Here is a 23,247-nt window from a genome sequence, read left to right as displayed (position 1 = left end):
TCAGAATTCATTGTTCCATCAATGATGGCAAGCCGTCCTGGCCCAGATGCAGCAAAACAGGCCCAAACCATGATACTACCACCACCATGTTTCACAGATGGGATAAGGTTCTTATGCTGGAATACAGTGTTTTCCTTTCTCCAAACATAACGCTTCTCATTTAAACCAAAAAGTTCTATTTTGGTCTCATCCATCCACAAAACACTTTTCCAATAGCCTTCTGGCTTGTCCACGTGATCTTTAGCAAACTGCAGATGAGCAGCAATGTTCCTTTTGGAGAGCAGTGGCTTTCTCCTTGCAACCCTGCCATGCACACCATTGTTGTTCAGTGTTCTCCTGATGGTGGACTCATGAACATTAACATTAGCCAATGTGAGAGAGGCCTTCAGTTGCTTAGAAGTTACCCTGGGGTCCTTTGTGACCTCGCCGACTATTACACGCCTTGCTCTTGGAGTGATCTTTGTTGGTCGACCACTCCTGGGGAGGGTAACAATGGTCTTGAATTTCCTCCATTTGTACACAATCTGTCTGACTGTGGATTGGTGGAGTCCAAACTCTTTAGAGATGGTTTTGTAACCTTTTCCAGCCTGATGAGCATCAACAACGCTTTTTCTGAGGTCCTCAGAAATCTCCTTTGTTCGTGCTATGATACACTTCCACAAACATGTGTTGTGAAGGTCAGACTTTGATAGATCCCTGTTCTTTAAATAAAACAGGGTGCCCACTCACACCTGATTGTCATCCCATTGATTGAAAACACCTGACTCTAATTTCACCTTCATATTAACTGCTAATCCTAGAGGTTCACATACTTTTGCCACTCACAGATATGTAATATTGGATCATTTTCCTCAATAAATAAATGACCAAGTATAATATTTTTGTCTCATTTGTTTAACTGGGTTCTCTTTATCTACTTTTAGGACTTGTGTGAAAATCTGATGATGTTTTAGGTCATATTTATGCAGAAATATGGAAAATTCTAAAGGGTTCACAAAACTTTCAAGCACCACTGTAAATCTGCACGTTTTAACAGGAACAACGTTATTCCGAAAGGATTTGTCGCTGTAGTGCTAGCACTCGAGCAGCAGGTAGCAATCCAGCGGAGTTTAGCACTAATGCTAATCTAATCCCACTTCCTGACTCCTGTACCGCGTCGCTTATCTCGCTCAGGAGCATTAGATAACACTTCATTGATCCCTGCTGGAAAATTGATTTGTTACAGCGGCTCGGAATAAAATACTAAAGAAGATGAAGTAGAAACAGAGATGTACGGTTTAACACACACACGCACTGTACAGCACAGCTGTTACAAAGTCGTCGTGTTTTGTCCGTTGCTAATTTCCCGTTTAGCGCTGGTATGGAGATGAGGAATGAGGAGTTGCCCGATGTGGTGAAGTTGCCCTGCGCACTCCTGAGTGCACTTCCTGTAGTGTGCTGAGCGATGTTCAACAGGCTCCGCCTCAATCATTGTTTATTCACCGACACGATGGTTACATTGAAGACGTTACTGTTCAGTGGTGTAGTTTCTCAAACTGTCTCACTCTTCATCTCTCTCTCTCTCTCTGTCTGTGTGTCTTTGTTCCATTTCACTCTCTGTCTTCCTCACTGTCTGTCTGACATTCTGTCTCACTCTCATCACTTTCTCCGTCTCACTCGCTATTCATCTCTCCGTCTGTCTCTCTCCCTCTGTCTCATTGGAGCTCGTGATGAGAATTTTAAGTTGTTATTGTGTGTGTGTGTGTGTGTGTGTGTGTGTGTGTGTGTGTGTGTGTGGTTTCTCCTTGGTGTGCTCTGTGCATTGAAAGTTTGGAGGTCTTTTAAATGAAGGGCTCTCTCTCTCTCTCTCTCTCTCTCTCTCTCTCTCTCTCTCTCGCTCTTCTGTGTAGAGTTATTAATCCTTGCACCTACCTTGTAGAGGAGATAAATTAATCACTTCATACACACACACACACATCAGACATGTTAACACCATCTCTGTTAGTCCTTGAGATAGAGGGGCATCACCCCCCTCAAGGCATTATGGGAAATCCCATGAGAAAGATGGAGAGATCAAAGAGGACAGATTATAATGCTCTGTTTGGCATGAACACACACACACACACACTGTTCCTCTCTCTTTCTGACTTCATGTCTCTTGCTGCATTAAATAATTTTACCGTCTTAAACATGAATAGAAATGAAGTGTTTCACTTTTTTTGCAGTTTTGTGTAACTCCACCCCCAGCTGGGCTCCTCCTACTAGCATTTGAATGCATCACTAATGGATTGGTCTTTCTGATCGGTCAGAGAGTCAAATGAGCCGTGTGTGTGTGTGTGTGTGTGTGTGTGTGTGTGTGTGTGTGCGCTTGTTTACAGCCTTTATCCAGCTGCAGATTGTTTGTTATTCACTACCTATCACTCTCTGTGTGCACAGGTGTGTGTGTGTGTGTGTGTGTGTGTGTGTGTGTGTACATATAAATAATTAATTGCTTGCGTTTGTGAACACAGATGACTGTGTGTGTGTGTGTGTGTGTGTGTTTTACAGATAGCTGCCTGCCTTAAATAATGTTTGTCACATCAAATCAGCACAACAAAGTCATCACCATAAAACAAGAAAATTACACACACACAAATATGCACACACACAAGCCTGCGTGTGTAGGCTCGGGTTGTTTGCTCGGAACATTGTGCGTGTCCTTGCATTGATGTCTTCAGAGAGAAATTGCTCTAATCGAGCAGTGTGTGTGTGTGTGTGTGTAAGCGTGCATGTGTAAAGCTCAGAACTGTCTCAAGCTGACCTTTCAGTCTGACAATAAAACAGCCAATCGATAGTGTTAACCTGAAGCCCTGGCCCCACACACACACACACACACACACACACACACACACACACACACCTTCATGCAACGCACTCTGTGTGTGTGTGTGTGTTGATAATGGTCTAATATACAAATCCAACATGTGACCATATATGGACTTCCTCTCCATGTCATATCTCCATATAAGGATTTCCTTGGAGAGGTTTTTGTGCAGAAATGGATGCTGTGATGATTTTGCCGATGTTGCTGCAGGAATCCTGAGAGAACTGATTTAGTTTTACACACTGACACCGTCATCTTTGGATTTACATTTTGATCGATTATTTTACTGTTTACTTCTCAGTTTAATCATAACTTTGATTTTTAGAAAAGTTTAGGTTCATCATCGTTTAAGGCATTTTCATTTCACTGATTTTTGGAAATTGAAAGATGTACAGATCCTTTGATGGCTGAAGAGACAAACAGAGAGAGAGAGGTGTGTGTGTGTGTGTGTGTGTGTGTGTGTGTGTGTGTGTGTGTGTGTGTGTGTGAAACGCTCTGATTAAAAACGGCCTCCTTGTCCTTGGCCTCCTGCTGTGTAACTCAACTCTCCTGTTTGTGTGTGTTTTTACACAGCCGTATCTGTCATCACCTCTCAATCGTGTGTGTGTGTGTGTGTGTGTGTGTGTGTGTGTGTGTGTGTGTCTGTCCACAGAGCATGATGGCTTGCGTAACACACACACATTGTATTCTGGATTAGAGGGTTTTTGTTTTTTTTAAATAAATTGATATCTGTGCACATTTCTCAGTTTTGGCAGCAAGAATGTCACATTTAATATTTAAATTAATTAAAAACTTTAATGTTTAATTGACAGAATATTTAACTTTTTACAGTCATTTTCTGAAGTAAACTCGTATTTATTTACTCGGATGATATTTACGTCCTGTGTTCCTGAGAGCCGTCCCGTCCCGTGCCATGCCGTTTCATTTCTGTGTGTTTTTAGTCGTTTTAATGGCGGTGTGCGGTGAAGTGATCCAACACGAGGGGTTTTAGTTTCATTCATATTTATACTTTTGAACATATTTTACAAATTTGTATAAATGTTTTAAATGTTCTTCAGTAAAAATGTGTAAATATTCAGTAAAATATTAGTATGTAACTGTTTACTATAAACAGCTGACCAGCAGCAGCAGTGTGTGAGAGCGAGGCCCTTCTCCTCCGCTCCACCCGCTCCACTCCACCCGCTCCGCTCCATCCGCTCCGCTCCACTCCACCCGCTCCACTCCACCCGCTCCGCTCCGCCCGCTCCACTCCGCCCGCTCCGCTCCACCCGCTCCGCTCCACTCCACCCGCTCCACTCCACCCACTCCACTCCACCCGCTCCACTCCGCTCCACTCCACCCGCTCCACTCCGCCCGCTCCGCTCCACTCCGCTCCACTCCACCCGCTCCACTCCACTCCACCCGCTCCACTCCATCCACTCCGCTCCATCCGCTCCGCTCCACTCCACCCGCTCCACTCCACCCGCTCCACTCCACTCCACCCGCTCCACTCCACCCGCTCCACTCCACTCCACCCGCTCCACTCCGCCCGCTCCACTCCGCCCGCTCCACTCCACCCGCTCCGCTCCATCCGCTCCGCTCCGCTCCACTCCACTCCACTCCACCCGCTCCACTCCATCCGCTCCACTCCACAGCCCTCAGCAGCTCCGACTCTGTTCCTGCTTCAGCAGCTGCAAAAATAGAAAGAAAGAAAGAAAGAAAGAAAGAATTGAAAAATTTCTATAAAAGGCCAGAAATCAGGGGCGCTGTGCTCGGCTTGATCTGACAGCGTTCCCCCTTTTTGTGAAAATGAATCAGAGCTGAGGTCACGGAGCCACACACTGCTCTCACCACTGAAGTCTGACATTTTATAAAAAGCCTGCGTTATGAATTTGCAAAATGAAATGAAATGATGCTGAGAGCAGTCAGGACTTTTCAAAAATCTGTTTTCTATTTAAAAATAAAAAAAATTAACTTCCTGCCTGAGAAAATAATCCACATATTATTACTGAGGGTTTTAACTGGAAATAATTAATGAGTCTGAACTCAATAAGAACTCAGTGTCACTTAAACCACGAACTCGTACGCTACCGTGGACAATTTTTGGTCACCGAAAGAGAGCTGTTGATGGACATGGGGTTTGATGGACAGTTTTGGATGATTATCAGGTTTGATGGATGGTTAAGGTCGATTACAAGGTTTGATTGACAGTTTGGTCACTAATGGGGTTTGATGGACAGTTTGGGATTATAATGGGGTTTGATGGACAGTTTGGGTTTATTACGGGGTTTGATTGACAAGTTGGGTTGATTGTGGGGTTTAATTGACCGTTTGGTCATTTATGGGGTTTGATGGACCGTTTGGGTTTATTACAGGGTTTGATGGATAGTTTGGGATGATAATGTGGTTTTATTGACAGTTTAGGATGATAATGGGGTTTGATGGACAGTTTGGGATGATAATGGGGTTTAATGGACCGTTTGGTCATTTATGGGGTTTGATGGACTGTTTTGGTTTATTACAGGGTTTGATGGACAGTTTGACATGATAATGGGGTTTTATTGACCATTTGGTCATTTATGGGGTTTTATAGACCGTTTGAGATGATAATGGGGTTTGATGGACCGTTTGGGTTGATTACAGGGCTTGACGGACAGTTTGGGATGTTAATGGGGCTTGACGGACAGTTTGGGATGTTAATGGGGTTTGATGGACAGTTTGGTCATTAATGGGGTTTGATCGACAGTTTGGGTTTATTATTGGGTTTGATGGGCAATTGGGGTTGATTAAGGGGTTTAATATACCGTTTGGGTTGTTAATGGGGTTTGATTGGCATATTGGGATTATTATGGGGTTTGATTGACAGTTTGGGATGTTTACAGGGTTTGATGGACAGTTTGTGATAATTACAGGGTCATTTATGGGTTTTGATGGATGGTTTTGTATGATTATGGGGTTCGATAGACTGGGTCATTTATGGGGATTGATTGACAGTTTCAGTTATTATTGGGGTTTAGTGGACACTTTGGGATGTTTACAGGGTTTGATGGACAATTTGGGATGATTATGGGGTTTGATTGACAGTTTGGGATGATTATGGGGTTTGATGGATAGTTTGGGAAGTTTACAGTGTTTGACGGATACCTTGGGACGGTTACGGGGTTTGATGGTTAATTTGGGATTATTATAGGGTTTGATGTTAATTTGGGATTATTATAGGGTTTGATGGTTAATTTGGGATTATTATATGGTTTTATGTTGATTTGGGATTATTATAGGGTTTGATGGTTAATTTGGGATTATTATAGGGTTTGATGGATAAATTGGGATGATTACAGGGTTTGATGGATAATTTGGGATGATTACAGGGTTTGATGGATAATTCTGGATGATTATGGGGTTCGATGGACAGTTTGGCCATTAATGGGGTTTGATGAACAGTTTACACTTTTAGGATCATAAAGTTCAAGTTTGAAGAGTAACAAACGACTGAAAAAGTGCAATAAAAACACGATGCAGTAAGACATCTGGCTGAAATAATTAAAAAGGAGTTATGTTGTACAGATTTCCTTTCACCATGCGTAGACGTTATTTTTGCCCATGAGCCTGACACTTTGATTTGAACCGAGCATTATAGCTTTATTATCTGATTTAATATGCATTTCTGCTGCAGCTGCAGTAATACCTGCCACGCATATCAGAAAGAAATGACTGATATTTGTCAGAATTTGTGACGAATCCATGGTAGACAGTAATATCACATCATCCCTGCATCATAATCCGATTCTTTATTTATTTTTTTTTTCATGTGAATGATGCAATATAATATTACTGCCTCTCACACAGGAAGCAGGAAATGTGATTTGGTAAATTGTGCTCAGCGATGCATATTGATTTTCATAAACTCATATTTAAATAAGACGAATGGACATGAGGGTTCTGAACACTGTAAATGTCCTATCCTGTGTGTGTGTGTGCGCGCGTTAGGCTCTCCTGCCTCTGTGTTACAGTCAGAGGTGCACTGTGGATTATTTGGGACAAGCTCTGTTGCCATAGTGACCATCCAGGGTTTGATCCTTCACCCTGTGTGTGTGTGTGTGTGTGTGTACACTCCTGTGATGAATCTTAAAATGTCAATTACCAATGACACCTGAGACACAAGTGTATGCGTGCACACACACACACACACACACACACAGAAAGAGCTGAATCAGTATTAATCTCTTCAGTATCACCCATCCATCCATCCACCTTTCTTTCTTTTGGAGATGAACGAGAGCGAGTGCCGATCAATTGCTCAGGATCAATTTATGATGGCAGTCTGACTGCGTTATTGTCGTTTCCGCGTTCGTAAAATACACAGCGATCAAAGCTCCAGTGTGTTACTGTGGAGCGCAGATGCAGATAATCTGGTTTAAAATTAATTTCGCTGCGTCTCTGTGGAGGAAGTGCAGACAGACGAGATGGCGTTTTAATAGCGAGGCTTCCAGCGCGGACTCCAGTCTGTTCCAGACTTCTTAATGAATGACTCGGAAACGCTTTTAAAACCTCTCACCTCTCTCTCTGTCTCTCTCTCTCTCACTCACACACACACACGTTTACACACTCTGAAATCCACACGTTTACGACTTGGCTTTCGATGTTTCTTCCCTCTGTATCACTTATCACATTTGGAAGTGTGAAATAGTTTTTAAAGACAGCTAATGTGAAGGAATTAGACGCCTAATCGACTCTACAGGAGTGTGATCATGTTTCCTCAATATGCTTCCTTTCTGTGTGTGTGTGTGTGTGTGTCTTGATGCTCTTTTTTATTTCTTCCATCTCATGCACCTTGAGTCTGTTTCCTAATTTGTATATTTTTTAGCCTTTTAAAACCCCAAATGTCTCCACGGTGATAAATTCACCTGGCTCGATCCAACGTGACGAAATTCATGTTTACAAAGGCGATGTTTTTTTCACAACAACAAAATCCCCTTCACAAGCCTTCTCGAAGCTTTCACACTGTCAGCGGATTCGTTGCAGCTGTCATGTGCTATGTGAATTCTCCAGTCCTGCAGGTGGCGCTGTTATTAATTTCTATGATGACAGGATGACGTTTGGTCCTCAAAGTCATACGTTTTGGAACTAATCAGTTCAGGCACGTCCGGTTAGAGGTGCGGTCACGTGGCACAGTCGTTCACGGAGTTTGTCTGCGCGTGACGTACGTTTGCGCTGCGATGATTGATTACGTCATATTGCTTGTGAAAGTTTCCTTTAACTGAATCGCCGTCTCCGTGTGATTTAGAGTTCTGAAGGTTCGAGTTAGAGTTCAGTAAATGAGTGGAAATACTTTGTAACCGGAGTCAGGGTGAACAATGTGAGAAAAAAATATGGTATCAGGAGTTTAGCGGCGCTTTTGGTAATTTTTGTGAATTTTTCATGAAAAAACAAACAAACAGATTGGTAGTTCATTGAATGTCTCCAAAAATACACTTTAGATTTCAAAATAACATTTTGAAAAAAAACCCCACTAAAATGTTATAACATTTAACACCATTTTAACTGATTAAATGTAATTCTTAAAAGATTAAAATACAATTAAATAATCAGTAATACATTTTAACATGAAATCAGGTGATTTCAGTTTGTTTGTAATTGTTTTAAAAATAAAATAAAAATATGTCACGCTCCACTGTGTCTCAGAAAACCTTGGTGTCTCGTAAATTCCTCTCCTTTGTACTTTATACTCAACAATTTCTCAATAATTATCAATAAACACAAACCTTTAAGAGTTTTCAACTTACAAGAAATAAAAGCTTCAGAAATTCTGACACACAAGTGTTTGTATAAGTGTTTATACCGTGTGTGTGTGTGTGTGTGTGTGTGTGTGTGTGTGTGTGTGTGAGAGAGATATAAAGGCCATTAAATTCCACACTCCGGCTCTGAACTTTACCGACTTTAATCCCAGTTCAAATGTCACATGCGACGCTCACAGTGCCGCAGGATTTCACACAAATCTCATCATGAATTATTAAAAATTAAATATCACGCTTTCTAAAATAACAAAACTGTTTAGTTCTCGTTCCGTCTCCTGTCTGTCTTTGCTTTGATTATTTTTTTTCTGTCAATTTCATTTCGAGTCACAGAATCTCGAGAAATTCCTGTAAAAGGAATCGAGTTGTTTATGAATAAACATCATTATCGTTGTGTTCAATGCTGCAAATCATGACATCTCAGGAAGTGAAAATATGTTGAATCTCACAAAATGTATTTTATTTCCTCATTAAAAAAAAAGATTAAAAGAAACCACGTTTCAGAAAGTGACGAAGGCCTGTTTCTGGACATAATTTATTTTTACATTTTCTACAGAAGGTTTTGCTTCTTTCTAGAAACGAAAGCTGAAAATTAACAAAACGATCTGATGATAGAAGACATTTTAAAGCTTAAAAATAGAATTTTTATTTGTAGAAACAGGATGGGCGGCACGGTGGTGTAGTGGTTAGCGCTGTCGCCTCACAGCAAGAAGGTCTGGGTTCGAGCCCCGTGGCCGGCGAGGGCCTTTCTGTGTGGAGTTTGCATGTTCTCCCCGTGTCCGCGTGGGTTTCCTCCGGGTGCTCCGGTTTCCCCCACAGTCCAAAGACATGCAGGTTAGGTTAACTGGTGACTCTAAATTGAGCGTAGGTGTGAATGTGAGTGTGAATGGTTGTCTGTGTCTATGTGTCAGCCCTGTGATGACCTGGCGACTTGTCCAGGGTGAACCCCGCCTTTCACCCGTAGTCAGCTGGGATAGGATCCAGCTCGCCTGCGACCCTGTAGAAGGATAAAGCGGCTACAGATAATGAGATGAGATGAGGTTTAATGATCTTATATTTGGTTTGTTGTGATCTTTTACGAAAGATGAAATTTAACTCCTGATTTAAATATTTCCAGAAAACATTATTAATTGTTAAATGTTTTGAGTGAAATCTTGCTGCTGTGAGATTAGATTTTTTTTGGCCAGAAATTTGATCTGTATGTAAAGCAGGTATGTAGCACGTTAGCATGTAGCGCTACTCTGTAGCTTCTCTGCAGGACGTGTTCCAGTCGCTCTGTGAGGTGATTAAAATAAATCACGCAGTCCGGAGCAGATCCGTGTTTTATCTGTGAATTTATTCCTTTTCTCTTTTTAATAAATCGTCAATAAAGACTTCAGAAGTAGCTCACGTTGTAAACTCACGCCTTCACCAAGCGAACGCTCTGTGCAAGAAACACCACAAACTACAGTACTAATCACAGCAGATAACTTCCACAAAAACATCTGCATTCACCTCGTCCTCACTGACATTAATTAATTAATTAATTAACACGATGGAATGTGAAAGGAAGAAAGATATAAACTAAAGTAATAAATAAACAAATAAATGATGGAACGAAGGAAAGAAACAGCGATGGAAACGGACCAACATGAAAACAACCGAAAGAAGCAAATGAACAAACAAGTGAAAAAAAGATAGAAATAAGCAAACATGAAAAATGACAGAAAGAAAGAAAAAAGGAACAAAGAAATAAACTTCCTAAGAAAGAAAGAAACTTCCTAAAACACTGAAAAATAGCATGTGTTACCTGTCCCCGCACTCTAACTTTATACTTAACTATGAAATATTATGATTAAAATCCTTCAGAAACAGTATTTCTTTTGCACTGTTGTGTGACTCCATATCCTATCCATGGTTTAAATATATTTTTTCATAAGAAATCCACAAGATCTTAGTTAAAATACACATTTTAGTCGTGTCCCTGGGTTTTCACTCAGTCCTGTTACCCAAACATATTACCCCATCTGACAAATTTGGAACATTCCATAAATCACATGCTCAACAGGAAGTTACATCAGTTGTGTCTTCTGAAGGCCATGGGAAGACCAAAAGTTAGTTCTCTCATTTACTTTTCTGTATATTTGATGATTTTTTAACTTTGACTGATAAGGTCAATGTCAACATACTGTCCTGTTACTTAAATTATTTCTTAGATGATATTCGTTTATTTTAAAAATACAGATTTTTGGTAAATCGCTAGAATGTGCTAAGTGTGGTCATGCTATTAGCGATGATGCCATGTGGCTTAATTCCATGTATTAGCTAATCCTAGGCTAAAAACTCAGTCCTGTTACTTTCAGTCCTGTTACTCATATAAGGAGTATGCAGCCATCTTTGACTTCCAAACCTTGGAAAAAAATAAATAACGTAGCCTGAGGTTGACCAATACACATTTTGAAAAGTTAAATATGTGTGTTATTATAATCAGTGTTGAAAAGATATAACAAATAAAGTTTAATTTGGGAGTGGTACAACAAGCAAATGGCACCCATTCGGTGGAACGTCCCATGTGCAGTAAAGACTCGGGCGTCTGTCAGTCAATCAATCAATGGTCTTTAATTAAATGAGATAAATATAAATCTTATTTTACATAAAGTGGAATAAATTTATATATACAAAAAATAAACACTAAAAATTCATCGATGCCAAAAAAACCTTTTTTTTAAATCAAATTCGATACGCTGGGAATGAAAGCGTTAATAATTCAGATTTAAATATCATTCTGTGAAAAAATGAGTTCTTAAATCTATCTGTATTAACATGAGGGTGTTGGGACTAATCCCTCTTCAGTTACCTGAGTGACAATAAACAAATGTATACACTCTCCTCTCTCTCTTTATTCTCTCTCTATTCTCTCTATTCTTTCTCTCTACTCTCTTTATTCTCTCTCTCTCTACTCTCTCTATTCTCTCTCTCTACTCTCTCTATTCTCTCTCTATTCTCTCTCTACTCTCTCTATTCTATCTCTCTCTATTCTCTCTCTACTTTCTCTCTATTCTCTCTATTCTTTCTCTCTACTCTCTTTATTCTCTCTCTACTCTCTCTCTCTATTCTCTCTCTACTTTCTCTCTATTCTCTCTCTACTCTCTCTCTATTCTCTCTCTACTCTCTCTATTCTCTCTCTACTCTCTTTATTCTCTCTCTACTCTATTCTCTCTACTCTCATTCTCTCTCTCTTTATTCTCTCTCTATTCTCTTTCTATTCTCTCTACTCTATCCTCTCTCTTTATTCTCTCTATTCTCTTTCTATTCTCTCTACTCTCTCTATTTTCTCTACTCTCTCTTTATTCTCTCTCTTCTCTCTCTCTACTCTCCTCTATTCTTTCTCTACTCTCTATTCTCTCTTTTTATTCTCTCTCTATTCTCTCTCTACTCTATCTTTATTCTCTCTCTACTCTATCTTTATTCTCTCTCTCTTCTCTCTCGACTCTATTCTCTCTCTCTCTACTCTCTCTACATTCTCTCTCCTCGCTCTCTATTCTCTCTCTACTCTTTCTTTATTCTCTCTCTTCTCTCTCTATTCTCTCTCTACTCTCTATTCTCTCTCTATTCTCTCTCTACTCTCTCTTTATTCTCTCTCCTCTCTCTCTATTCTCTCTCTACTCTCTGTATTCTCTCTCTCTGCTCTCTCTACTCTCTTCTCTCTCTACTCTCTCTACTCTCTCTTTACTCTTTCTTTATTCTCTGTCTACTCTTTCTTTATTCTCTCTCTTCTCTCTCTCTACTCTCTCTATTCTCTCTCTACTCTTTATTCTCTCTTTCTCTTTATTCTCTCTCTACTCTATCTTTATTCTCTCTCCTCTCTCTACTCTCTTTATTCTCTCTCTCTACTCTCTCTACTCTCTCTATTCTCTCTCTCTTCTCGCTCTCTATTCTCTCTCTACTCTTTCTTTATTCTCTCTCTTCTCTCTACTCTATTCTCTTCTCTCTCTACTCGCTCTTTATTCTCTCTACTCTCTTTATTCTCTCTCTGCTCTCTCTACTCTCTTCTCTCTCTCTATTCTCTCTCTCTATTCTCTCTCTACTCTTTCTTTATTCTCTCTCTTTATTCTCTCTCCTCTCTCTATTCTCTCTCTACTCTCTATTCTCTCTATTCTCTCTCTACTCTCTCTCTTTATTCTCTCTATTCTTTCTTTCTACTCTCTTTATTCTCTCTCTCTGCTCTCTCTACTCTCTTCTCTCTCTACTCTCTCTCTATTCTCTCTCTTTATTCTCTCTCCTCTCTCTATTCTCTCTCTACTCTCTATTCTCTCTATTCTCTCTCTACTCTGTCTTTATTCTCTCTCTTTATTCTTTCTCTCTACTCTCTATTCTCTCTCTACTCTCTCTACTCTCTTTATTCTCTCTACTCTATTCTCGTTATTCTCTCTACTCTCTCTATTCTCTCTGTCTTTATTCTCTCTCTCTACTCTCTACTCTCTCTCTACTCTCTCTATTCTCTCGCTACTCTCTCTTTATTCTCTCTCTACTCTCTCTACTCGACTCTCTCTCTACTCTCTCTTCTTTCTCTCTACTCTATTCTCTCTCTCCTCTCTCTCTCCTCTCTCTACTCTCTCTTTATTCTCTCTTCTCTCTCTATTCTCTCTCTCTATTCTCTCTACTCTCTCTTTATTCTCTCTCCTCTCTCTCTGTTCTCTCTCTACTCTCTGTATTCTCTCTCTCTGCTCTCTCTACTCTCTTCTCTCTCTACTCTCTCTTTATTCTCTCTATTCTCTCTCTACTCTTTCTTTATTCTCTGTCTACTCTTTCTTTATTCTCTCTCTTCTCTCTCTCTACTCTCTCTATTATCTCTCTACTCTCTCTTTATTCTCTCTACTCTATTCTCTCCTCTCTCTTTATTCTCACTCTACTCTTTCTCTTTATTCTCTCTCTACTCTATCTTTATTCTCTCTCTACTCTATCTTTATTCTCTCTCTCTTCTCTCTCTACTCTCTCTATTCTCTCTCTGTTCTCGCTCTCTATTCTCTCTCTACTCTTTCTTTATTCTCTCTCTTCTCTCTACTCTCTATTCTCTCTCTTGATTCTCTCTCCTCTCTCTATTCTCTCTCTCTTTATTCTCTCTCTTTATTCTTACTTTCTACTCTCTATTCTCTCTCTACTCTATTCTCTCTCTCTGCTCTCTCTACTCTCTTCTCTCTCTACTCTCTCTCTATTCTCTCTCTTTATTCTCTCTCCTCTCTCTATTCTCTCTATTCTCTCTCTTTATTCTTTCTCTCTACTCTATTCTCTCTCTACTCTCTTTATTCTCTCTACTCTCTCTATTCTCTTTATTCTCTCTACTCTCTCTATTCTCTCTGTCTTTATTCTCTCTCTCTACTCTCTACTCTCTCTCTACTCTCTATTCTCTCGCTACTCTCTATTCTCTCTCTACTCTCTCTACTCTACTCTCTATTCTCTCTCCTCTCTCTACTCTCTCTCTTCTCTCTCTACTCTCTCTTTATTCTCTCTCTCTATTCTCTCTACTCTATTCTCTCTCCACTGTCTCTCTCTATTCTCTCTCTACTCTCTTTATTCTCTCTCTACTCTCTTTATTCTGTCTCTCTCCTCTCTCTTTATTCTCTCTCTCCTCTCTATTCTCTCTCCTCTCTCTACTCTCTCTCTTCTCTCTCTACTCTCTTTATTCTCTCTCTCTACTCTATTCTCTCTCCACTCTCTCTATTCTCTCTCTACTCTCTTTATTCTCTCTCTCTACTCTCTCTTTATTCTCTCTCTACTCTCTCTTTATTCTCTCTACTCTCTCTTTATTCTCTCTCTACTCTCTATTCTCTCTACTCTCTCTTTGTTCTCTCTCTACTCTCTATTCTCTCTCTACTCTATGGTATATTCTCTCTCTACTCTCTTTATTCTCTCTCTACTCTCTCTTTATTCTCTCTCTCTACTCTCTATTCTCTCTCTACTCAATTTATTCTCTCTACTCTCTCTATTTTCTTTATTCTCTCTACTCTCTCTATTCTCTCTGTCTTTATTCTCTCTCTACTCTCTATTCTCTCGCTACTCTCTATTCTCTCTCTACTCTCTCTATTCTCTCTCTACGCTCTATTCTCTCTCTACTCTATATTCTCTCTCTACTCTCTTTATTCTCTCTCTACTCTCTCTTTATTCTCTCTCTCTACTCTCTATTCTCTCTCTACTGTCTATTCTCTCGCTACTCTCTCTTTATTCTCTCTCTACTCTCTCTACTCTATTCTCTCTCTACTATCTATTCTTTCTCTCTACTCTCTCTCTTCTCTCTCTATTCTCTCTCTTTATTTTCTCTCCTCTCTCTATTCTCTCTCTACTCTCTATTCTCTCTCTACTCTGTCTTTATTCTCTCTCTTTATTCTTTCTCTCTACTCTCTATTCTCTCTCTACTCTCTTTATTCTCTCTTCTCTCTCTGTTCTCTTTATTCTCTCTACTCTCTCTATTCTCTCTGTCTTTATTCTCTCTCTCTACTCTCTACTCTCTCTCTACTCTCTCTATTCTCTCTCTACTCTCTATTCTTTCTCTCTACTCTCTATTCTTTCTCTCTACTCTCTCTACTCTCTCTCTCCTCTCTCTACTCTCTCTTTATTCTCTCTCTTCTCTCTCTATTCTCTCTCTACTCTCTATTCTCTCTCTACTCTCTCTTTATTCTCTCTCCTCTCTCTCTATTCTCTCTCTACTCTCTGTATTCTCTCTCTCTGCTCTCTCTACTCTCTTCTCTCTCTACTCTCTCTTTATTCTCTCTATTCTCTCTCTACTCTTTCTTTATTCTCTGTCTACTCTTTCTTTATTCTCTCTCTTCTCTCTCTCTACTCTCTCTTTATTCTCTCTACTCTCTCTATTCTCTCCTCTCTCTTTATTCTCTCTCTACTCTTTCTCTATTCTCTCTCTACTCTATCTTTATTCTCTCTTCTCTCTCTACTCTCTTTATTCTCTCTCTCTACTCTCTCTATTCTCTCTCTGTTCTCACTCTCTATTCTCTCTCTACTCTTTCTTTATTCTCTCTCTTCTCTCTACTCTCTATTCTCTCTCTCTATTCTCTCTCTACTCGCTCTTTATTCTCTCTACTCTATTTTCTCTCTCCTCTCTCTATTCTCTCTCTACTCTCTATTCTCTCTATTCTCTCTCTACTCTCTCTATTCTCTCTCTACGCTCTATTCTCTCTCTACTCTATATTCTCTCTCTACTCTCTTTATTCTCTCTCTTCTTTCTTTCTACTCTCTATTCTCTCTCTACTCTCTTTATTCTCTCTCTCTGCTCTCTCTACTCTCTTCTCTCTCTACTCTCTATTCTCTCTCTTTATTCTCTCTCCTCTCTCTATTCTCTCTACTCTACTCTCTCTCTACTCTCTATTGTTTCTCTCTACTCTCTCTATTCTCTCTCTACTCTCTATTCTCTCTCCTCTCTCTCCTCTCTCTCTTCTCTCTCTACTCTCTCTTCATTCTCTCTCTCTATTCTCTCTACTCTATTCTCTCTCCACTGTCTCTCTCTATTCTCTCTCTACTCTCTTTATTCTCTCTCTCTACTCTCTTTATTCTGTCTCTCTCCTCTCTTTATTCTCTCTCTCTTCTCTCTCTACTCTCTTTATTCTCTCTCTCTACTCTCTCTACTGTATTCTCTCTCCACTCTCTCTCTCTATTCTCTCTCTACTCTCTTCTCTCTCTCTACTCTCTCTTTATTCTCTCTCTACTCTCTATTCTCTCTACTCTCTCTTTGTTCTCTCTCTACTCTCTATTCTCTCTCTACTCTCTATTCTCTCTCTACTCTCTGTCTTTATTCTCTCTCTTTATTCTTTCTCTCTACTCTATTCTCTCTCTACTCTCTTTATTCTCTCTACTCTCTCTATTCTCTCTGTCTTTATTCTCTCTCTCTACTCTCTTTATTCTCTCTACTCTCTCTATTCTCTCGCTACTCTCTCTTTATTCTCTCTCTTCTCTCTACTCTCTATTCTCTCTCTTGATTCTCTCTCCTCTCTCTATTCTCTCTCTCTTTATTCTCTCTCTTTATTCTTACTTTCTACTCTCTATTCTCTCTCTACTCTATTCTCTCTCTACTCTCTCTACTCTACTCTCTCTCTACTCTCTATTGTTTCTCTCTACTCTCTCTATTCTCTCTCTACTCTCTATTCTCTCTCCTCTCTCTACTCTCTCTTCATTCTCTCTACTCTATTCTCTCTCCACTGTCTCTCTCTATTCTCTCTCTACTCTCTTTATTCTGTCTCTCTCCTCTCTTTATTCTCTCTCTCCACTCTCTCTCTCTATTCTCTCTCTACTCTCTTCTCTCTCTCTACTCTCTCTTTATTCTCTCTCTACTCTCTATTCTCTCTCTACTCTCTCTTTATTCTTTCTCTCTACTCTCTTTATTCTCTCTACTCTCTCTATTTTCTTTATTCTCTCTACTCTCTCTATTCTCTCTGTCTTTATTCTCTCTCTACTCTCTATTCTCTCGCTACTCTCTCTTTATTCTCTCTATTCTCTCTCTACTCTCTCTACTCTCTATTCTCTCTCTACGCTCTATTCTCTCTCTTTATTCTCTCTCTACTCTCTCTTTATTCTCTCTCTCTACTCTCTATTCTCTCTCTACTGTCTATTCTCTCTCTACTCTCTCTTTATTCTCTCTCTACTCTATTCTCTCTCTACTCTCTATTCTTTCTCTCTCTACTCTCTATTCTCTCTCCCCTCTCTACACTCTCTCTTCTCTCTCTACTCTGTTCTCTCTCCACTCTCTCTCTCTATTCTCTCTCTACTCTCTTTATTCTCTCTCTCTACTCTCTCTTTATTCTCTCTCTACTCTCTCTTTGTTCTCTCTCTACTCTCTATTCTCTCTCTACTCTACGGTATATTCTCTCTCTACTCTATTCTCTCTCTACTCTCTCTATTCTCTCTCCACTCTCTCTCTCTATTCTCTCTCTACTCTCTCTCTTTATTCTCTCTATTATTTCTCTCTACTCTCTGTCTACTCTCTCTATTCTCTCTCTTTATTCTCTCTCTTTATTCTCTCTCTATTCTCTCTCTCTATTCTCTCTCTACTCTCTATTCTCTCTCTACTCTCTCTTTGTTCTCTCTACTCTCTCTTTATTCTTTCTCTCTACTCTCTTTATTCTCTCTACTCTCTCTATTTTCTTTATTCTCTCTACTCTCTCTATTCTCTCTGTCTTTATTCTCTCTCTACTCTCTATTCTCTCGCTACTCTCTCTTTATTCTCTCTATTCTCTCTCTACTCTCTCTACTCTCTATTCTCTCTCTACTCTCTCTATTCTCTCTCTACTCTCTCTATTCTCTCTCTACTCTCTATTCTTTCTCTCTACTCTCTCTATTCTCTCTCTACGCTCTATTCTCTCTCTACTCTCTATTCTCTCTCTACTGTCTATTCTCTCGCTACTCTCTCTTTATTCTCTCTCTACTCTATTCTCTCTCTACTCTCTATTCTTTCTCTCTACTCTATTCTCTCTCCCCTCTCTACTCTCTCTCTTCTCTCTCTACTCTCTCTTTATTCTCTCTCTATTCTCTCTCTCTATTCTCTCTCTACTCTTTCTCTTTATTCTCTCTCTACTCTGTCTTTATTCTCTCTCTACTCTATCTTTATTCTCTCTCTACTCTCTCTACTCTCTTTATTCTCTCTCTACTCTCTCTACTCTCTCTTTATTCTCTCTCTCTTCTCGCTCTCTATTCTCTCTCTACTCTTTCTTTATTCTCTCTCTTCTCTCTACTGTCTATTCTCTCTATTCTCTCTCTACTCTGTCTTTATTCTCTCTCTTTATTCTTTCTCTCTACTCTCTTTATTCTCTCTACTCTATTCTCTTTATTCTCTCTACTCTCTCTATTCTCTCTGTCTTTATTCTCTCTCTACTCTCTACTCTCTCTATTCTCTCGCTACTCTCTCTTTATTCTCTCTCTACTCTCTCTACTCTATTCTCTCTCTACTCTCTATTCTTTCTCTCTACTCTCTCTATTCTCTCTCTACTCTCTATTCTCTCTCCCCTCTCTACTCTCTCTTTATTCTCTCTCTAATCTCTATTCTTTCTCTCTATTCTCTCTCTACTCTCTATTCTCTCTCCCCTCTCTACTCTCTCTCTTCTCTCTCTACTCTCTCTTTATTCTCTCTCTACTCTCTATTCTCTCTTTCTTCTCTCTCTACTCTCTCTATTATCTCTCTACTCTCTCTTTATTCTCTCTCTACTCTCTCTACTCTATTCTCTCTCCACTCTCTCTATTCTCTCTCTACTCTCTTTATTCTCTCTCTACTCTCTATTCTCTCTCTACTCTCTCTATTCTCTCTTTGTTCTCTCTCTTCTCTCTCTTTGTTCTCTCTCTACTCTCTCTTTATTCTTTCTCTCTACTCTCTGTTCTCTCTCTACTCTCTTTATTCTCTCTCTACTCTCTCTCTCTACTCTCTCTATTCTCTTTATTCTCTCTACTCTCTCTATTCTCTCTCTACTCTCTATTCTCTCTCCTCTCTCTACTATCTCTCTACTCTCTCTACTCTATTCTCTCTCTACTCTCTCTCTCTATTCTCTCTCTACTCTCTTTATTCTCTCTACTCTCTCTTTATTCTCTCTCTACTCTCTCTATTCTCTCTCTACTCTCTATTCTCTCTCCTCTCTCTACTATCTCTCTACTCTCTCTACTCTATTCTCTCTCTACTCTCTCTCTCTATTCTCTCTCTACTCTCTATTCTCTCTACTCTCTTTATTCTCTCTCTACTCTCTTTATTCTCTCTCTCTACTCTCTCTTTATTCTCTCTTTATTCTCTCTCTACTCACTCTTTGTTCTCTCTCTACTCTCTATTCTTTCTCTCTACTCTCTATTCTCTCTCTACTCTCTCTATTCTCTTTATTCTCTCTACTGTCTTTATTCTCTCTCTCTACACTCTCTATTCTCTCTCTTCTCTCTCTCTATTCTCTCTCTACTCTCTATTCTCTCTACTCTTTCTCTTTATTCTCTCTCTACTCTATCTTTATTCTCTCTTCTCGCTCTCGATTTTCTCTCTCCTTTCTCTATTCTCTCTCCACTCTTTCTCTATTCTCTTTACTCTCTCTTTATTCTCTCTCTCTACTCTCTATTCTCTCTCTACTCTCTCTCTATTCTCTCTACTCTCTCTTTGTTCTCTCTCTACTCTCTCTCTTTATTCTCTCTCTACTCTCTATTCTCTCTCTACTCTCTCTATTCTCTCTACTCTCTCTTTGTTCTCTCTCTACTCTCTATTCTCTCTCTACTCTATATTCTCTACTCTATATTCTCTCTCTACTCTCTCTCTTTATACTCTCTTCTCTATCTACTCTCTCTTTATTCTCTCTCTCTACTCTCTATTCTCTCTCTACTCTATTCTCTCTACTCTCTCTTTGTTCTCTCTCTACTCTCTATTCTCTCTCTACTCTATATTCTCTACTCTATATTCTCTCTCTACTCTCTCTCTCTTTATACTCTCTTCTCTATCTACTCTCTCTTTATTCTCTCTCTCTATTCTCTCTCTCTATTCTGTCTCTACTCTCTCTACTCTCTATTCTCTCTCTACTCTCTCTCTGTATTCTCTCTACTCTCTCTATTCTCTCTGTCTTTATTCTCTCTCTCTACTCTCTATTCTCTCTCTACTCTCTCTATTCTCTCTCTATTCTCTCTCTATATTCTCTCTCTACTCTCTCTTTATTCTCTCTATTTATTCTCTCTCTTCTTTCTCTATTCTGTCTCTACTCTCTATTCTCTCTCTCTACTCTCTTTATTCTCTCTCTACTCTCTTTATTCTCTCTCTCTACTGTCTATTCTCTCTCTCTACTCTCCATTCTCTCTCTATTCTCTCTCTACTATCTCTCTATTCTCTCTCTCTACTCTCTTTATTCTCTCTCTATTCTCTCTTTATTCTCTCTACTCTCTCTTCTCTCTCTATTCTCTCTCTCCTCTCTCTATTCTCTCTCTCCTCTATTTATTCTCTCCTCTCTCTCTCTCTATTCTGTCTCTACTCTCTCTACTCTCTATTCTCTCTCTACTCTCTCTATTCTCTCTCTACTCTCTATCCTCTCTCTACTCTCTGTACTCTCTATTCTCTCTCTACTCTCTATTCTCTCTCTTTATTCTCTCTCTCCTCTCTATATTCTGTCTCTACTCTCTCTATTCTCTCTACTCTCTCTTCTCTCTCTCTACTCTCTCTTTATATTCTCTCTTTATTCTCTCTCTCTTCTCTCTCTATTCTGTCTCTACTCTCTCTTTATTCTCTCTCTATTCTCTCTCTACTCTCTATTCTCTCTCTACTCTCTCTATTCTCTCTCTATTCTCTCTCTACTCTCTCTTTATTCTCTCTCTCTATTCTCTCTATTCTCTCTCTCTCTATTCTGTCTCTATTCTCTCTTCTCTCTATTCTCTCTCTCTACTCTCTATTCTCTCTTTTTTCTCTCTGCTCTCTATTCTCTCTCTATTCTCTCTCTCCTCTCTCTATTCTCTCCCTCCTCTATTTATTCTCTCTTCTCTCTCTACTCTCTTTATTCTCTCTCTACTCTCTATTCTCTCTCTACTCTCTCTATTCTCTCTACTCTCTCTTTGTTCTCTCTCTACTCTCTTTATACTTTCTCTCTACTCTCTATTCTCTCTCTACTCTCTTTATTCTCTCTACTCTCTCTATTCTCTTTATTCTCTCTACTCTCTATTCTCTCTCTACTCTCTATTCTCTCTCTACTATATTCTCTCTCCTCTCTTTATTCTCTCTCTACTCTCTATTCTCTCTACTCTCTCTGTATTCTCTCTGTCTACTCTCTCTTTATTCTCTCTCTACTCTCTCTTTATTCTCTCTCTACTCTCTGTTCTCTCTTTATTCTCTCTTTCTTCTCTACTCTTTCTTCTCTCTTTTCTCTCTCTCTACTCTCTTTATTCTCTCTATTCTCTACTCTCTATTCTCTACTCTCTCTATTCTCCTCTCTATTCTCTCTCTATTCTCTATTCTCTCTCTCTCTCTCTCTCTCTCAGAAACAGGATTGGTTTGTGATTGTTGTGTCTGTTTGTGTCTCTCACACACAGCGGCTCCACACTCCTGAGTCACTCACGAGGCCGTGGTGTTAAACTCCAGCGGTGTTTCTTCGTGATGTTTTGGTCTGAATCACACACTCGCTGTTTAAACACCGTGTTTCTCCTCACTGTTGTTGAAACGGGTTTCTTTCTTTCACTCTCCAGATCTGCCCTCCAGTCCTGTTGGTCGCTTCTCCTTCCGTCCTCTTCCTCCTCCTCCTCCGCCTCCTCATGCGTGTGTGTGTTCGCCCACGTCCGGCGTTCCAGAACCGATCCAGAGGAACACACTCCCGAGCAGGAACCACCAGACTGAGAACAAAACACAGCAGGACAAAGCACACAACACCTGGGCTCTCAACAGCAACATCCCGCTGGAGACCAGGTCACTAAACACACACACACACACACACACACACACACACACACACACACACACACACACACACACACACACACACATTCTGTATGGGGAGGGGGTGGAAGCGAAGAAGAAAAAGGAATGGACAGGAGGATGGAGGGATCACTGATTCTCTCCTGAGCTGAAAGGAGAAATGGAGAAATAAATAAAAGATGAGAAAAGGAAATCTCTGTGTTGAAAGGAAATGAAGCTGTCGGCTTTTAGACACACACGCGCACACACACACACACACACACACCAATCTCAGAAAAGAATCGTGTGTGTGTGTGTGTGTGTGTGTGTGTGTGAGATGTACGTTTCAACACTTTGCTGTATTTAAAGCTCACCGTTCATTCCGTTCTGATTTAGAACACGATACATTCAGTGTCATTCAGTAAACAAACATTTCTGAGGCCACGCCCCCTTCACTATCACTGAGGTGCACAAAGGCCACACCTCTTTCACTTGTACTGAGGTGCACAAGGGCCACGCCTCTTTCACTATGATTGAGGTGCACAAGGGCCCCGCCCCTTCACTATGACTGACAAGCACAAAAGCCACGCTTCTTTCACTATGATTGACATGCACAAAGACCACGCCTCTCACTATGACTGACATGCACAAAGACCACACCTCTCACTATGACTGACATGCACAAAGACCACACCTCTCACTATGACTGACATGCACAAAGACCACGCCTCTCACTATGACTGACATGCACAAAGACCACGCCTCTCACTATGACTGACATGCACAAAGACCACGCCTCTCACTATGACTGACATGCACAAAGGCCACGTCTCTTTCACTATGACTGACATGCACAAAGACCACGCCTCTTTCACTATGACATGCACAAAGGCCATGTCTCTTTCACTATGACTGACATGCACAAAGGCCACACCTCTTTCACTATGACTGACATGCATCAAGGCCATGCCTCTTTCACTATAACTGAGGTGCACAAAGGCCACGCCTCTTTCACTATAACTGAGGTGCACAAAGGCCACGCCTCTTTCACTGTAACTGAGGTGTACAAAGACCACGCCTCTTTCACTATGACTGACATGCACAAAGGCCACACCTCTTTCACTATGACTGACATGCACAAAGGCCACACCTCTTTCACTATGACTGACGTGCATCAAGGCCATGCCTCTTTCACTATAACTGAGGTGCACAAAGGCCACGCCTCTTTCACTATAACTGAGGTGCACAAAGGCCACGCCTCTTTCACT

The 23,247-nt window shown here is 40.2% G+C and overlaps 1 protein-coding gene across 1 annotated transcript in view; it reads left to right on the top strand.

The window, feature by feature from the left end:
* Nucleotides 1-23,247, top strand: part of tenm1 (teneurin transmembrane protein 1) — a 148,280-nt gene that overhangs the window by 41,386 nt on the left and 83,647 nt on the right. The window contains exon 3 of the mRNA XM_060913129.1: nucleotides 21,775-21,991. Within this exon, the coding sequence (XP_060769112.1) occupies nucleotides 21,775-21,991 (217 nt within the window). The remainder of the gene's footprint in view (nucleotides 1-21,774; nucleotides 21,992-23,247) is intronic.

Source organism: Neoarius graeffei, chromosome 28 (genome assembly GCF_027579695.1).
Source record: "Neoarius graeffei isolate fNeoGra1 chromosome 28, fNeoGra1.pri, whole genome shotgun sequence".
In the NCBI taxonomy this organism is placed as follows: domain Eukaryota; kingdom Metazoa; phylum Chordata; class Actinopteri; order Siluriformes; family Ariidae; genus Neoarius; species Neoarius graeffei.
Note: the sequence above shows the minus strand (reverse complement) of the source record. Positions and strands in the feature narration are given on the sequence as shown.